The sequence below is a fragment of the Rousettus aegyptiacus genome, unplaced genomic scaffold (assembly GCF_014176215.1).
Source record: "Rousettus aegyptiacus isolate mRouAeg1 unplaced genomic scaffold, mRouAeg1.p scaffold_m13_p_1, whole genome shotgun sequence".
NCBI classification, from domain to species: Eukaryota; Metazoa; Chordata; class Mammalia; order Chiroptera; family Pteropodidae; genus Rousettus; species Rousettus aegyptiacus.
The window spans coordinates 91,193,543-91,209,435 of NW_023416284.1; the positions used below are offsets into that span (position 1 = coordinate 91,193,543).

At 46.0% G+C, this 15,893-nt stretch overlaps 2 protein-coding genes across 3 annotated transcripts; both read right to left on the minus strand.

Annotated features, from left to right (window-relative positions):
• Positions 1–1,105: 1,105 nt before the first annotated feature.
• Positions 1,106–11,226, minus strand: TAP2 (transporter 2, ATP binding cassette subfamily B member). Of its 2 annotated transcripts, none has more exons than XM_016147043.2 (12): positions 11,070–11,226; positions 10,129–10,629; positions 9,928–10,042; positions 7,717–7,847; positions 7,234–7,439; positions 4,866–5,063; positions 4,573–4,701; positions 3,229–3,417; positions 2,885–3,058; positions 2,547–2,706; positions 2,108–2,244; positions 1,106–1,724 (listed from the first exon to the last, which is right to left on the minus strand). In XM_016147043.2, the coding sequence occupies exons 2-12, from the start codon at positions 10,619–10,621 to the stop codon at positions 1,545–1,547; spliced, it is 2,112 nt and encodes a 703-aa protein (XP_016002529.2). In that variant the 5' UTR covers positions 10,622–10,629; positions 11,070–11,226; the 3' UTR covers positions 1,106–1,544. The 2 variants fall into 2 exon arrangements, with proteins under 2 accessions (XP_016002529.2, XP_036094471.1); XM_036238578.1 differs by lacking the exon at positions 11,070–11,226 and adding an exon at positions 10,906–11,015.
• Positions 11,227–12,772: 1,546 nt separating this feature from the next.
• Positions 12,773–15,813, minus strand: PSMB8 (proteasome 20S subunit beta 8). Its single transcript, XM_016147045.2, has 6 exons — positions 15,610–15,813; positions 14,718–14,859; positions 14,448–14,559; positions 13,901–14,030; positions 13,313–13,517; positions 12,773–13,076 (listed from the first exon to the last, which is right to left on the minus strand). The coding sequence occupies exons 1-6, from the start codon at positions 15,754–15,756 to the stop codon at positions 12,988–12,990; spliced, it is 825 nt and encodes a 274-aa protein (XP_016002531.2). The 5' UTR covers positions 15,757–15,813; the 3' UTR covers positions 12,773–12,987.
• Positions 15,814–15,893: the final 80 nt, after the last annotated feature.

Below are 15,893 nucleotides of genomic sequence, written 5' to 3' on the forward strand. Positions count from 1 at the left end.
GTTGGTCCATGTAGGAAAGATTGAGAATGAGGACAGTGGAGGAAGGAGTTTTATTCATTTATCCAGCAGACATTTATTATTGTCTACTGTGAATCAAGCCCTGTGCCAGGTAATAGATATAAAGTTTATTATGATATATGGCCTTCCCCTCCCCAGGAGCTCATGGTCTAGTGGAAGGACAAAGGGGTGGGGGAGAGTGTTAAAGAGTTTAATCAAGGCTGTGAAAGAGGTGCGCCCGGGACTGATAGCACACATGTAAAGGGCACTTCCTCCAGAATGAGGAGATATGGGAAGGCTTCTTGGAAGACATAAACCCTGAGTTACGTCTTGAAGAACTCGGGGTAAATCGGGGGAAGGTAGTGTTGGGAATGGCAAGGAATCACCACATGCAAAGGCACAAAAGCATTAGGAGGACAGGAAGTGTGTTGTGCCTGGAGCAATAGGAAAGGAGGCCAGACTAATGGGCTGGAAAACCTTGTGTGCTCTGAGAAAGATCTGAACAGAAAGAGATGAAGAGCACTTGAAGGATTTAAGAGAAGCAACATCATCCTCTGAGCCTTCTATGAAGAAAATGACTTCATGAAGAATGGTTGGAAGAGGTGAACCCTCTTCGGAGGCAAGATAATCTAAGACTACGAATGAAAGTTATAGCCATAGGACTAGAGAGAAGATAATGGAGTCATAGTTATTCAGAGCAAGAAGTAAAAGTTTAACTTGATCTTATTATAAATTAGAGATTATGAACATAAAATGCAATGTAATTTATTGGTTGGGAGTGTGGACTCTGGGGTAAAGCCTGGATTCAAACTCCAGCTTCACCACTGTATGACCTTGGGACAAGTTATTAAATCTCTTTAGAATAAGTCTCCTCACCTATAAAATTGGGATAATAATCGCTAACCTTAGAGAGTTGAGAAGGACTAAAAATGATAATACATGAAAAACACTTAGTATAGTTCCTACCGGTATTAAAACTCTATCAACAGTAGTAGCTATAATCGATTACTTATTAACACTGTTAATTATGGAACTGTGCTCTGCCCCTCCATACCCTAGTTTCCCCAAATAATCAAACACTGGTGAGAATGAAGAATGATACAGAAAGGCAACCTCATGAACATTTATGTCATATTGATTAAAATGTATCTCAAAGAACAGATGAAAGGCTAATAGGATAACCAGTAAAATAGTAACCACGGTTGTCTCTGGGAAGTGAAACGAAGATCAGATTTACTTTTTTATATGAACATGTCGTGTGCTATTTATATAATAAGGAAAATATTTTAAAATATATTTATTATGCCACAATACACTACTCAGCACGAGGCCAAGCTCTGTTCATCAGGGAAATAAGGTTCTTGGACATAGGTAGCAACTCGCTCTGCCTCCCCCACCCCAACAAAAGCACACGTGGCCCTCACCTCCATCTTACTTCCAGCTCCAGGAACAACTAACTACACAGGGGCACAGCCCCAGGGAAACTCAAAGCAGGAGCTGCTCGGGTTATGAAGATAGCATGAGAAGAGTCCAGTGTCCTCAGGGCCTCAGTCCTCCAGTTGCTGCTGCACCAGGCGGGAATAGAGGTCCTGCCCCTCCATGAGCTGGGCGGGCTTCAGCAGCTCTCCCTCCCTGAGCACCAGGATCTGGTCAGCACTCTGAATCGTCTGCAGCCTGTGAGCGATCACCAGCACCGTCCGGTCCCTGCGGGACTGCCAGTCCTTCAGCTGAAGAGGAAGGATCGCAATGCCTCAGGAAGATAAGAATGGGATGGACAACCCACCTGGACACCATCTCTTGTGGTTTAGGGCAAAGAAGATGTGAAACGGGACAAAGTAGGAAAGTAGGAAAGAGAAGGGCTACACCGCCTTTCTCTTTCAGCTGTACTACTGCAGCTAGCAGATAGGAAAGGCAGCCATTGCGGAATGCCCAGGTGGGACTGTCCGCACACCACCATATTCTCCACTCCATTCCCCACCGCTAAAAAGGCAGATACTCTTCCCACTAGTGGGTCATTCATCATTCCACTGCCTGAATCTGCACAGGCAGAGCCTTCAAACATGGCTTGTCAGATCCCACTGTCCCCTGGCCCTCCGGCCCCAGTACTCACGGCCTGCTCACACTGGACGTCCAGGGCACTGGTGGCTTCATCCAGAATGAGGACCCGTGGGTCCCGCACAAGGGCCCGGGCAATGGCCAGACGCTGTTTCTGTCCTGCAGCCAACTGCTTCCCTTTCTCCCCTACATCTGAGAGAAGAGAGAAATACCCGTCCTCAGACACAAGTAACCATGACAACACCCTTGTCACAAGCAGGGGTTGGTGCACAGCTGGTATCTCCACTAGCACCAGTTAGGAGGTCTGAGGACCCTGTGTAAAGGAGGGTGGTGGGGTGGCGACCTGCTGGGGCTGCCCACATAGAGCTCGTGGTATTGGTGAAGGAGGGGAAGTGGGAGCCGAGGAAAGGGCATGGGAACAGCAAACACAAAGTTACAGGGACACAACCCTCACCCCAAGAATAAGCTCCAGTTTCTCTTTTGACTGAAGGTACCTGTGTGTAATCCATGCTCCATTTCTTTTATGAACTCATCTGCTTTGGCGGCCTGGGCAGCAGCCATCACTTTTTCATCACTGCAGTTCTTCAGCCCATAAGCGATGTTGTCCCTCACAGAACCTGAGAACAGCACAGGCTCCTGCCCAACCAAAGCCACCTGTGCAGAGGGAATGGGAGCAGAGGACAGTGGTACACTCCCTTGGCAGGGCTCCTCCTTGCCTCCTCTCCCACCTCCCTCAAAATGAACTCCTTGTGTTTCTTCCCATGGATCTCCCATGCTCTCTCTACACACGCTTCTTCCCTATCTCCTGTCCTCCTTCTGTCTCCCCACGCACCTGTCGGTGCAGGTAGCAGTGTTCATATTGGGAGATGGGCTCCCCGTCCAGTAGCAGCTGCCCCCCGGTGGGCTGGTACAGATTCTGCAGCAGGGCAGCCACTGTGCTCTTGCCAGATCCATTGGGTCCCACTAGTGCGGTCATCTGACCAGGATGTAGGGTGAAAGTCAGCTCCTAGAAAAGCCAGGAAAGAGTAAGGGGGATAGGCGGGCCCCCCTTCTCTATATACTGAGAGGTAAAATCAGCATCTCAGAAGCAAATATCTACAGACTATAATGCCTGGTCACACTTAACCGGCTGGGAGTGAAGGGTCCAGTTCCCTCCCCACAGCCCCTTTTAGGCACCTTGAGCACAAGCTGATCAAGGCGATTAGGATACGCAAAGGAGACATTGTGGAATTCCACCAGCCCCCGCAGAGCCGGAGGGGCCAGTGTCCCCTGTGGAGGCAGATTGGGCTGTCGGTCCAGGTACTGAAAAACCTTCTCAGCTGCTCCCACTTTGCTCAGCATATCCCCATACATGTACACCAGGCTCTGGAAAACAGGGGTGGAGGGATCAGCTAATCAAACACAGCTCCACCAGAAACCAACTTCCCAACTCCTCGTACACCTCTGCCAAGCCCAGCACTAGCCGCACTTCTCCCCTCATCCAAAAAAGATTCTCTACCTTTAAATGTGCGATGTGGATGCAACTTAAAAGCAACACCAATACCCACACTGTTCCAGTCCCATTGTAACAAATGAAGATGTCCTTACTCTCCCATACAGCATGGCTTCTATCCCCAGAACTTTTCAATTACTGCTTTGTGTTACTTGAGCACGAGGCTATCTTGCCTGATTAGGCAGGGAACTCCTTAAAGTAGGCACTGTGCCTACCTCATCTTAGTAGCCAACAGAGCACTCAGCACAGTTCTCCACACATAAAAGATGTTTACAAAATGTCTAGGAAAATTATAAAACAAAGCCCAAGATGAAGCAACTAAATTATTTTCAAAAACTGGTAAATATAAAGAACTAAATGCTCATTCTGCCTTTCCTAATCAAACTACAAGAGTCAGTAACCAAATAGTAGATGAGGGCAAGTTCCTTCCAGCTAATAAATAATAAATAGGGTGTTGCCATTTTTGCAACCCCTAATAAGTTAATGCATATAGGCACTGAGCAGCAATGGCTAATGCCACCATAGATATATATGAGATATAATGTAATATATATGCTTATATTATATGTATGAAACAAGTGGAAATTTGACCACTGACTGTATTTGATGAATTTTACAAATTATAGTTAATTTTTTAGATAACAAATTATCGAATGGCTTTGTGGTTATACTTTTTAATGTTTATATTTTAGAGTTACATAGTGAAATATTTACAGATGAGACTATATCTTGGATTTGCTTCAAAATAATATGGATGGAGGGCAGAGGGTGGGGGTACAGATGAATCAAGACTGACCGTGAATTGATAATTATTAAAGCAGGTGATGGATATGTGTGGGTTCATTATAGTTTATCTTTCTTTTCTTTTTTTTTTTTTTTGCATATGTTTTAAATTATTTATAATACAATAAGCTGGGATTTTGTTTTGTTTTCTATTTTTAAGGAGAACCAATAAAGCCCAAGGCCCAAACGTCCCAGGGAGAAAAACAGAGTGGGGAAAGGAAAGCATGCATGGGCTTCTGACTCACTTGCACATAGTGGCCCACATCCTCCTGGAAGATCAGAAAGGAGAGCAGCCCACCCCGGGTGAGGTCCCCAGCCAGGATCTGCTGCAGTCCACAGCGCAGCATCAGCACCTGCATCCCCAAGTGCAGCATCTGGAAGGGCAGAAGAAAGGCAAGGCTGAGAAAGACTATTCCCATTCTTCCTCCTCCCTGCCCCCACCACTCTGAGCAGCAGGGACCCCAAGACCAGCTCTAGGTTTCCCAGGGCTTTCCCCATCCCTCTCTGGCCCTTCCCACCAGCCATTCAGCTTTCTCACCCTCCGTAAGAGCAGGTAGAGGGCCCGTTCCAGGTCCCGTCGCCACCACAGCTTCCGGCATTGTTCAAGGGCCTCCTTATAGCGACAGACCTCATGCTCCTCAGCCCCAAAACTGCGCACAGTCTGCAGCCCTCCAACTGCCTCCCGCACCACCTGCCCTGCTTTTGCCGCTGCATCCTGGATCTCCAGAAGCACTGCCTGGAAAAGTGGGGCAGGAGGTATGAGGGGCTGATTCGGCCAGAAGGCAGCAGAGCCCCATGTCTCATTCCAGACCCTGCGATGCTCTTTAGTCTACATAAAAATATCCCTGTCTTCTTTCCCTCTTCCTTACATTTATTTCCAGTAGGAATAATGAGAGGGAAGGAGGAATAATGTGGGAGATACACACTATGTTTTTTAACCCTCATTCGAGCTAATTCAAACTTATCTCCAGTGTCTGAATGAACAAAAAAACAGGTATTTTTCCCAAGGAGCCACAGCTAGTTAACAGAAGGTGGAGATGTAACTTCAAATGGATCAAAGACCTAAACCTAAGAGCTAAAACTAAAAAACTCTTAGATGAAAATGCAGGGGCAGAGCTTCATGACACCAGAGTTGGCAATGGTTTCTTGGATATGATACCTAAAGCACAAGTAACAAAATAAAAAATAGATAAATTGGATTTCATCAAAATTAAAAACTTTCGTACATCAAAGGCTGTACCAATAGAGTGAAAAGGAGATCCACAGAATAGGGGAGAACACTTGTAAATCATATATCTGATAAGTGGATAATACCCAGAATATATAAAGAACTCCTACAACTCAGCAATTTAAAAACAACGCAATTTAAAAATGAGTAAAGGACCTGAATAAACATTTCTCCAAAAAAGATTTTTTAAATTGTCAATAGGCACATGAAATGATGCTTGACATCACTAATCATTAGAAAAATGCAAATCAAAGCATAATGAGATATCACCTCACAATCATTATGATGGATATTACTTTTTTAAAAGTGATATATGTGTGAATATTATTTAGCCATTAAAAATAAAATCCTGCCTTTTGTGACAACATGGATGGACCTTTAAGGGCATGATGCTAAGTGAGATAAGTTAGACAGAGAAAGACAAAAACAGTATGATCAAATTTATATGTGGAATCTGGAAAAACAAACACCAAATTCATAGGATAAAAGATTAGACTATGGTTAGCAGGGGTGGGTGTAGGGTAGGAAAATTGGGTGAAGGTGATCAAAACATGTAAATTTCCAGTTATAAAATTAATAAATATGAGGAATATGATTAAAAAAATTTTAAAACACAGAAGATAACAAATGTTGGAGAAGGATGTGAAGAAAATGAAACCCTGTACATTGCTGGTGACATTATAAAATGGTGTAGCCGCTGCAAAAAATAGTATAATGGTACTTCGAAAAAATTAAAAATAAAGTTATCATACAATCCAGCAATGCTACTTTGGGACTCAAACAGATATTTGTACACCCATTGTTTGGCATTGTTCACAATAGCCAAAAGGTAGAAGCAATCTAAGTGCTAACAACAAATGGGTGGATAAACAAAATATGCTTTCTGCGCCAATGGCCTTAAAAAGAAAAAAAATTCTAACACATGCTGACACATGAATGAAGCTCGAAGACATTATGCTAAGTGAAATAAGCCAGTCACAAAGACAAATACCGTATGAACCCATTTATAAGATACCTAAAGTAATCAAATTCATAGAGATAGAAAGTTGAATGGTTGTTGCCAGGGGCTACGGGTAAAGGGAATGGGGAATTATTGTTTAATGGGTACCGAGTTTCAGTTTGGGAAGACGAGAAAAAGTTCTAGAGATGGTTGGTGGTCATGGTTGCACAATAATACCAATGCATTTAATGCCACCGGAAGGGCACATTTAAAAACGGTTAAAATGGTAAATTTTGTGTTACATATATTTTATTATGATTTGTTTATTTAAAAGAGAGAGAAGGTGGAGCTAACATTTTGGACTCAGGTGCTCCTGACTGCACGTGCTGCTTTCTCTGTGCTCTTGCTGCTGGTTATAAAGGGGAAACTCCCTCCCCAAAACTCTCTAAGGTGGCATTTTTAATTTTTTGTGGGAAATGTATATACAGACTCCTTTGAGAATCTGAGGAAAATTACCCTCTTTCCAAGAAAAAAAATGTGCCCGCCCTCTCTCCTTCCCTCCGTGTCTCTCAAGTGTGGGCGCACCGCGCACGCACAGACACACACACACACATGCTTGCATAAAGTCCCAAGGGTAACAGACAGTTTGAAGGCTGTCAAAACTGCTTCCCTAAGGGCTGAGAAGACCTCCAGGAGAGCTTGACTCCTCCCTAGGGGTTCCCTAACAGCCACATATACCTGATGGCGGACACTGTACACCTTTTCAGCTGCTATTGTGAGAGGTGCCTCGAGCAGAGAGAGGAGGGTGAGTCGAGGTGACAAGCTGAACATGAAGCTGTACAGTATCACCACTTTAGCCAGACTTCTCGAGAGCACATTGGCATTCAAAGGAAGCCAGGAACTCATCAGTTTGGTATCCGAGTTCAGCCTGGAATTCAGCTCCCCTGGGGAGGACAGAGCCAGTGAGGATTCCATGTGTAATACAGAACCCCCAGAAACTCCCTCCTGACCTTCCCCTCTGACACAGCCCCCTCCTCTAAAGAGCCTCCCTCACTTGCACACACCAGTGGAGGCTTCCTCACTACCCTGTCCCAAAAGAGAGAAATGCAGCTCCAGGCCTTGTCCCCGTGGATGCAGGCACAGGGTGAGGCCGAGTGCAGGGGAAGGGCAACTGAGCAGCAAGGGGTCCAGGGGAATCCCAGAATGGAATCCAGGCCCCACCTGTCTTAGTCTCCTGGAAGAAACCAAGATCCTGGCGCAGAAGGGAGGAGAAAAGCTGCTCCCGGATCCGTAAATTGATTCTGGACATGGTGAAGGTGAAAGTGCCTCCTCTGCAGCCTGCAGACAGTGAGCTGCAGGGTAGGGAGAGGACAGGAGCGTGAACGGGAGAGAGGTACAGGGGAGGAGGGAATGAGTGTGCGAAGCAGAGGAGAAAGCACAGCATGAACAGAAATAAAAAGTTGGGGCAAGTATACCATAAGAGGCAAGAGAGGAACAAATCAGAGAGGGAGGGGGACAAAAGGAGCAGGAATGAACAGAGGAAGAAGAAAGAGGGCATGGTGAACTAGATGTGAGAACAAAATCCTAACATGTACAAATGCACCAGTATTTATGGAGTTCACTCTGTACTAGACACAGGGAAGAATCCAATAGGAATAAAATGATATTGTGAAAGAAATAGCCTGTGGCTTGCTGGTGACCTGGCCTTCCCTGATGCTATCCCTCCAGGCTTCCCCCTGTTTTGGTCTCTGTCCTCCCGACCTTCAAAGTCCTTCTTCCTAGTCCCAGATACTTCATGGCAGCAATTAACTTCCTGCCCGCCCAACCTCTGGAGCTCTAGAGTCATGTCATTGTCCTATATCTATCATCCCTGAAGTCAGAAAACTCTTACACCACTCAGATTTTTACAATAAAGCGTGAAGGAAAAAAATTGTGAAAGCATAGATGTAAGTATTTTAGAAAATACGATTTCTAATACAAATCCCAGATACTATGTTTATAAGGTTGTTGGGATATAGTCAGATGTAAAATGATGGACTTTTGTGATTACAGTGAGAATGAAGAGAAAGAAGCTACAGAAGGAACATTTTGAAAGTAGAAAATCACAGGACTAGTTTTGAACATGACAAAGGCATCAACACTGCTAATACTCAGAGCTTAGGATACTGATGGTTTCATGAAGGGGGATAAGAAGAGGGAGTCACTTTCAAGAAGACCAGGTGGAAGTGTAATGTATTTGGAGCTAAGGGTGTGTGCAATGTGAGATGAGAGTGGGTCATCCACTGGATATGTCAAAGAGACAACTGGATAACAAGACTAGAGCTGGACATGGAAATATGGATCTTGGAGTCACATGCAGAGATGAACTCAGTTAGCTCAACAGGAAAAAAATGTTCTTAAAATTCAAGAACTGTGTCATGAGAAAAGGCCATATTCAAGTGTCTAGATGAGAAAAGTTCTCCAGAAGTAGGAGAGTGGATTGGGAAGTAAAAAGAGAGTTCATAAAAGCTAACTGAAGACAAAGAGCCATACTAAGATATTGTTCTAATCCCAAATGCTGTAGAGAAGCAAAGAGAATTGGACACTGATATACATATAAAAAAACAAACAAACAAACAAACAAAAAACCTTGATCAATAAGAAGTTTGCTTTTGAGTAATTGGTTTCAGCAAAGAGTAGCAAGTATGGAATGAAGGCATAACAAAGAACTTGTTTCTGAGGCATTCTACATGAAGTATGACCATAACATGGGAGTGGTATCAGGCTGGTACTAGAGTCAGGTGAATGAGGCACTCGTTTGACCCTGAGAGTGAGCAGCTCCTTAAATTTTGTACTCTAGGTGCCTTACTCACCTCATCCTAGTCCCAGTCCTATTAGTTAGTTAGTTACTTACTTACTTACTTACTCACTTACTTAGTTACTTAGTTACTTAGTTAGTTGACAGCAAACTCCTGGGTATGTCTAAAAAGGGAGAAAAAAGCAAATGAAGTGGAAAGAATAAAGATGCTCGAATGAAAAGTGATAAGCATCAGAGTGACAAGATGAGTTGGGGGAGAAAGGTCTGGAGGAAAAGCCACAAGAGAATAACTTTGGAAACAAACGTAGGAAGAGAGGTAGAAGACAGAAAAGAGAAATGGAATTTCATGGAAATAAAAATGTTGAGAGGCAACTGAGAGACCTTACATTTGACACATGAACTTTTGTATTACCTTCACCATATTTGTACTATAATAATGTAATACAAACTTTGAAGATGTTTGGGAAATATGAGGACTGAAAGTATTAATGAGTGGATGCATGAAACAGAATGGTGAATAAATAAATACATGCATATTTTAATTTAACTATTTTGTACTGAAAATAGAGTTAGGAAAATTAGGGCCCCTGTAAAGATTTGGGGCTAGTAAATGGACCCAATAACCCATCACCTACCTCCCAACGGAGAAAAGACACATGAAAAAGATGGCACTGGCAAAGGCTTCAGGGTCAAAATCACCTCCCAGGATGTCAATCACACGACCAGAATAGTAGGGGATTAATGTCTCGCCTGAAAGAGCATGAAGGCTAACATGAATGTGCTGGTGCCAAGAAGCTTTTCCCACCTCAAATTCCCAATACCCTCTCCTGACTCACCCACCACAGCAATCACAAGGAAGAAGAAGGCAGCGCCGAGGAAAGGCAGGTCTGGCTTGGAGAGCTTCAGCAACCGCCACATCAAGGCTTTGTTGTTCTCCTGGCCCTGCTCCCTCTCCTGGGCTCCTGGAGGGCTCAGCACAGCCCACACTGCCCAGCTGAGCCCTGCAGCCCCATACCCCAACAGCAGCCAGCTCCAAGGCGCTGAAGCCACTCTAACTGGGGGAGCACTCAAGGACCCTGGGACCAGGGCCCTCAGGGAAAGGAACAGGGGAGTCATCAGGCAGAGAGGGGGCAGCAGTGTTCCCACAAGTCCCAGCAGCCCTCCCAGCTTTAGCAGCCACCACAGCCCTCCAAGTCGCAGGGTCCCCTCCAGCCATACTCCTGGAAGCCCTCGGGGAAGCAGAGCCCCCAGTGTCCCGTGAAGAAGCCAGAGTAAGGCCCAGTCCGCCAGCAGCAGGGAGACCCAGGGTCTCGGGTCAGGGAGCTGCATGGTGTGATCTACGGAAAGGAAAGTGAGAAATTATAGAGGTAGAGTCCCAATCCTTGTCCCTATCTTCCCCACCCCCAACCGCGGACCAGCCTATAGGCTTCTCATTTTATCCGATCCTATGCTGAAAGATACCCTGGGTACCCCGTGCTCATCAGTACATCCCTCCCACGACAGAAGGCACTGCGCCTGTCAGAGGGAGATGAGGAGCTTAGACTTCTCCATCCTTAAAAAGTAAAAAGAAGGAAAAAAGAAACAGCAAGAAAAGAAATTCTTTTCTCCCCTACCCGCCCCCGCCTGCTGCCGCCGAGTTCCAAAGAGCCAGGCAGACACCCCGCTGCCCCCTCGCACCTCCCGGGTGCCAGGGGGACCGGAAGCAGGGAACGCGGTGTGGCGGCGGCTTGGGATGCGTCCCTGTGAGCGCACCACGTTTCCACCCACGCGAACTCACCAGCGGCGACTTCGGGACTGCAGCTCAAGAGGTCTTTCCGTGAAGCGCTGATGAGCGAGCTCTGAAATCTGCTCCCGCTGCCTCGACTTCGTTTCTCTCTTCTGTCTGCGGGCAAAGCTGTCCAGGCGAAGGCGTCCCGGCGCCCGGAGCTTTCGCTTTCGCTTTCGCTTCCGCTCGCCAAGGCTCCGGTTCTAGGGCGGGAGGCCAGCGGGGGGCGCGCGACACCTACGGAACGCAGAACCCTGTCCCCGACTCCTGCTGGCACTTGCGAGACCCCCAGCGAGTCTCTCGCCCTCCGTAACTAAGTAGAATAAAGCTGTTTCAAGGATTGGAATACTTTGTAACTGGAGAGCTACTAGATTTTCTTACCTCAAGCTCTTATACCTTAAGCTCTGAACCTGTTTTGAGAAAAGCCCTCTTTCCCCACCCAAGCTCCAGTGTTAGGGTCTTGGGGTAAAACAGCCAAGTGCTGAGTCAGAAACACGTAGTACCTCCTCTCCTAAATAGAAGGCTCCTGCCACTCTCACCAGGGCCTAAGTGGGTTTCCACTTAGATTTTGAGCTGAGAAGGCCCGGACCCCTTTATCCTCATCTGTTCTGCACAACACAGCATCTTGACTAGAGCATATGTTCAGATACCTTTAAATTTGTGTACCAGATTATGTTGCAGCACCTTCAGCATATGCGGAAATGGACTTGGTTTCTTGGTCCAGCTTAACACTGATTACAACAGTGATTAGGCTTCTATAGGTCCTGCCGGACCAGAAACCTATCTATGGAGCATGCAGATTTGTTGATTTCAGAAATAACTCTCCAGGTTGAAACTACCTACCACATTCAGAATATCTTCAGAGGGATGATTTCTGGGATAATAAATCACTCTTTTGAAATATTATTGGTATGACTACCAATGAGTCACTTCAAATTGAAAATAAGGGGGAAGGTGGAGAGATTCGAAGTAGGAGATTACTAAAATTTCTCTAAACCTGTCCATTTAAGGATTTTAAGAATTTCTCCCTAATGAGAAAAGCTTCATGTTCAGCTATTTTCTACTTTCAAATTTTTCCTTTGACTAGCTCTCCTTTGAGAGGTGCCATCGTCATACTTCCTGCAGTTCCAGCATGATTCAGAAAATCTCATTATGTTTTTTTTTCTAACCTGGTTAGTTTTTCTTCATATTCCCCACTTGAGGGCATCTTCCTTATCTCTTCCTCTTCAATCATGGTCCTGTCATCTTGCAATTGAGCGTAACATAGCATGAAACAGAACCCCTAATATCCATCTTTACTTTCAGTATCCAATATCTCTGAAGTGCTATTCGAGGGAACTGGTACCATGTTTACAGTCACCACACACATTCAAGGTAGCAGCTTTTTCATCCAACTCTACAAATTCAATAATAATTATTTTAGGTGCGTACTCCTAGATACCTAATTCATTAAATCATGGACCACACAGGAGTCTTCAGGTTGTATCTCTGAAGGGATCCTCACCTAAGTTAAATTTCAAATAAGTGTCCACAGACAACAATGATCAGCCTTTCTGGGGCCCTGGAGAAATGAGTGTAGGAAGAAAACCCAGGAGAAATATTTGGTGAAGCCCCATTTCTTAGGTAAAGGTTTGAGTCTCCTTTCTCAGGAAATGCTTTTCTTTATTTCCTGTCCCCTCCCCCACAATAACCACAGCTCACTCAGCCACAACAGAGGCTTTTATAACCGTTTTCCTTTATTGTGCTTAGTAGGGCACCCAGAAGGTTGAAGAAACTGAACTTGAAATGATAAACTCTGCCCCAACCCCACTGGCCTCTGCTTCTCTATCTCCAGGCTCAAGTTAGGCCCCCCTTTCTCCTGGAGTGTAAACTGGTCCAGGTCTCTGAGTTGGCCAGGTTTTCCCAGAGGTCTGTCCAGCTGCCACCATCATTACTGACTGGCCTCTTGGTACTGGTGCATCAGGTCACTGACGTCTGTACTTTCCACTTTCACCCAACCATCTTCCTTCATGTGGTACACTGTGAGCGAATGAGAAAGAACATGGAGTCACCTTTAATGTCAGTAGTTTCCTGTTAATAACGTTATGTTGAAGGCCACGACAATACACACACTCAAAGCCCTTACTACTAGGACTTAAATGCCCCTCTTCTGACTCTGAAAACCACCTCCTTTCCACTCTGCCTCCCCCAGCCTCCCAATCTCAAATCCCCCTTCCCTGCCCAGGAGCATGGTAGTGGGAGCACTGGTCTCTTACTATTGACAACGCCTCCAGAATAGCTGTCTCGGTGGGTGGCATGAACAATAGCCCTGCGGCCCAGGTCATAGGCCTCTTCGAGGCTAAGATTGGGCCTGTAGCCACTATCCATGACCCCGTAGGCATAGGAGTTCCCACTACCAGTGGAAAACATATTTCCTGAAAGACGAGTCCCATTTTCATTCACATAGTAGAGTCCAGGACCCTAATGAATGCAAGAAGGTTCCAGGTTGGAAATGGAGAGAGAGTTATTGGTCACATACATGTTCAAATGTAAGCCATAAAAAAAGTGAACAAAAGAATAAGAATTACCACAGGACTATTTGAGCTAGGACAGCACTTCAGTAACAATCATAAAACTTTGGTGGGGGAAACAAACTTGTAATCAGCTATTTTATCAAAAGGGGCAAGCTTACAAAACAATAGCCCACATCTATACCTAGAAATAGGCCATGGGTATGATGGAACAGTTCTGTAACAGAGCACTCTGTCTGCCACATAGCTTGTAGGGGCTGGAATAAAAGTGTGCAATGGGGAAACTGATCTCTCATCCACAATAGGGGGATATGGAAAATGGAGAGTCCTCACCTTTTTGTCCCAGCCACAGATCATACTACCCATGGAGAGGCCCATGCCCCGGTACTGGCACATCATGTTGGAGAGAAGTTTGGAGGCCGCTGACACTGAGATCCGCTCCCCATTCCGCAGATAGTACAGCCTGGGTGAGGACAGGGTAGTGGGGAGAGAGAACTCTCTGAGCAGCTCATTTGATGGGCAGGAAGTGATTGAAAAGATACTCATTGGAAAGGGATGGTTTTGTAGGATCTAAGGATCAGGGAGAGATTTGAAATGTAAAGTATTTAAACCACAGAAAGAAATCCTGATAAATGATACTATGCCATCAGGATTGATGGTGTTAGTCTTAAACAAATGACAAATTATCTGGCTTCTTGACAACAGCACTGGCTGAGATTTGGGAGAAGGTTTTCATCACCAAAAGGCTGCTGTGTGAAATACTACATTAGCACTAAGATGCTACATTAGCACAGGAAAAAGGGGTGAAGAGCAGTGATCTGGAAGAACCCGGACCCAGGATTAACAGCTAGGCTTAGAAGAGATGATAGGCCTCACCTACCTGCACTCTTTGGCCAGCAGACGCTCCCAGTACTGGCAGTCCGCTGCACAGCCAGACATGGTGCCAAGCAGGTAAGGGTTAATCTCAATCACTTTGTTCACCCTTAAGGTGTCTGGAAGAAGACAGAGTTTTGAGAGGGGAGGAATGACCCCACAGCTCTCTCTGTGCATCCTAAATCAATCTGCTTCCATTGGGGTGCAGATGTTAGGCTCCTGCTGAGAGGAGGACCCAGCTCCCCCAGGGTCTGCTTCCTGGAATGCACACACTCACCAATGTAACTCCCTGCGGAAGCCCGAGAATCCACTGCCACAATTACTCCGTGTTGGAACTTGAAGGCGAGTGTGGTAGTGCCGTGGGCCATCTCTATCTGAACGTTCCTTTCTCCACTCAGGGACTGGAAGAACTCGGTGGGCTAATCATAGAGAAAAGACAGAGAGAGAGGCAATGAACACTTCTGAAGTACCAGAGGCCAGGAACAGGTTCTAGAGTGTGGGAGTGAGATCTGCAGAAACTTTCCAACCATCAAAAACTGGAATGGGTCATCTACAGTGAAATGGCTTAGGAGAAGGAAAAGAAGATGCACAGGACACAAACCTTTCCATTATCCAGCGCAACAGAAAAGAAAAATAAATAAATGTTACCATAACTAAAAATTTTAAGGATGACTTTAACGATTATTACACTAATAGGTCATTTAACCCTCACAAAACACATTTATTACTAGTATCCTTATTTTACAGAAGAGGCCCGAAATCTAGTCTAAGTGATTTGATCCAAGATACCCACAGTGAGTGGCCTAAGGGAGGCTAACCTCAAAAGTTTAAAGGTTTTCCAAGACACTGCACAGCCCGCATATCATATAATAGCCCCCTGAGAAAGGCTTCCTGATTTGTGTGTGATGGAGAACGCGCAGGAAAGCGCTGTTGTCTTCCCATGGGCGCCACCCCACCTCTCTTTGCCCCAGTCTGCACTTCCTAACCCCCAGAAGGTCAGTCCTGGACTCCCACGTGGCCTTTTTCCTGGCTGGGACCCTGGAAGCGGCTCTCCTGGACCAAAGGACGGTCCCCTCGGAGTATCTCCGCCGGTGGGCAGTGTCCGCGGAGCCCCTCGGTTCCTCTGTGCCCTCCTCTCCGCCTCCCTGGGCTTCTCTTACAGCCCTGACCTGCATTCCCCGGGGGAGGGCGAGCTCCGGAGATCGCGTAGAGAAACTGTAGTGTCCAGGGTCCGAGCGATGCCGGCTTCCCGCCGCAGGGAAAGCCCAGTCTTCCCGCTGCCCTCGGGGGGCTCCGCACACCTCGAGCAGCGCCATGATCGCCTGTGCCCGGGAGATTTGTCCGCTCTCAGAGAAGGAAGTGAAAGCGAAAGTCTGCAGCCTTGAGGGGAGGGAACCAGAATTTTTTCCGAGAAGAAGGCAGTGGGTGTCTGGGAACCAGGTATATCATACTG

Coding starts and splice junctions, on each gene's coding strand:
- PSMB8 (XM_016147045.2), bottom strand. CDS start 15,756: ATGGCGCTGCTCGAGGTGTGCGGAGCCCCCCGAGGGCAGCGGGAAGAC. Junction 14,560..14,717: donor TTCCGCAGGGAGTTACATTG/GTGAGTGTGTGC, acceptor GTCTTCTTCCAG/ACACCTTAAGGGTGAACAAA. Junction 13,518..13,900: donor TCTGTGGCTGGGACAAAAAG/GTGAGGACTCTC, acceptor TGCATTCATTAG/GGTCCTGGACTCTACTATGT.
- TAP2 (XM_016147043.2), bottom strand. CDS start 10,621: ATGCAGCTCCCTGACCCGAGACCCTGGGTCTCCCTGCTGCTGGCGGAC. Junction 10,043..10,128: donor CCTTGTGATTGCTGTGGTGG/GTGAGTCAGGAG, acceptor ATGCTCTTTCAG/GCGAGACATTAATCCCCTAC. Junction 3,059..3,228: donor TTGATCAGCTTGTGCTCAAG/GTGCCTAAAAGG, acceptor TGGCTTTTCTAG/GAGCTGACTTTCACCCTACA.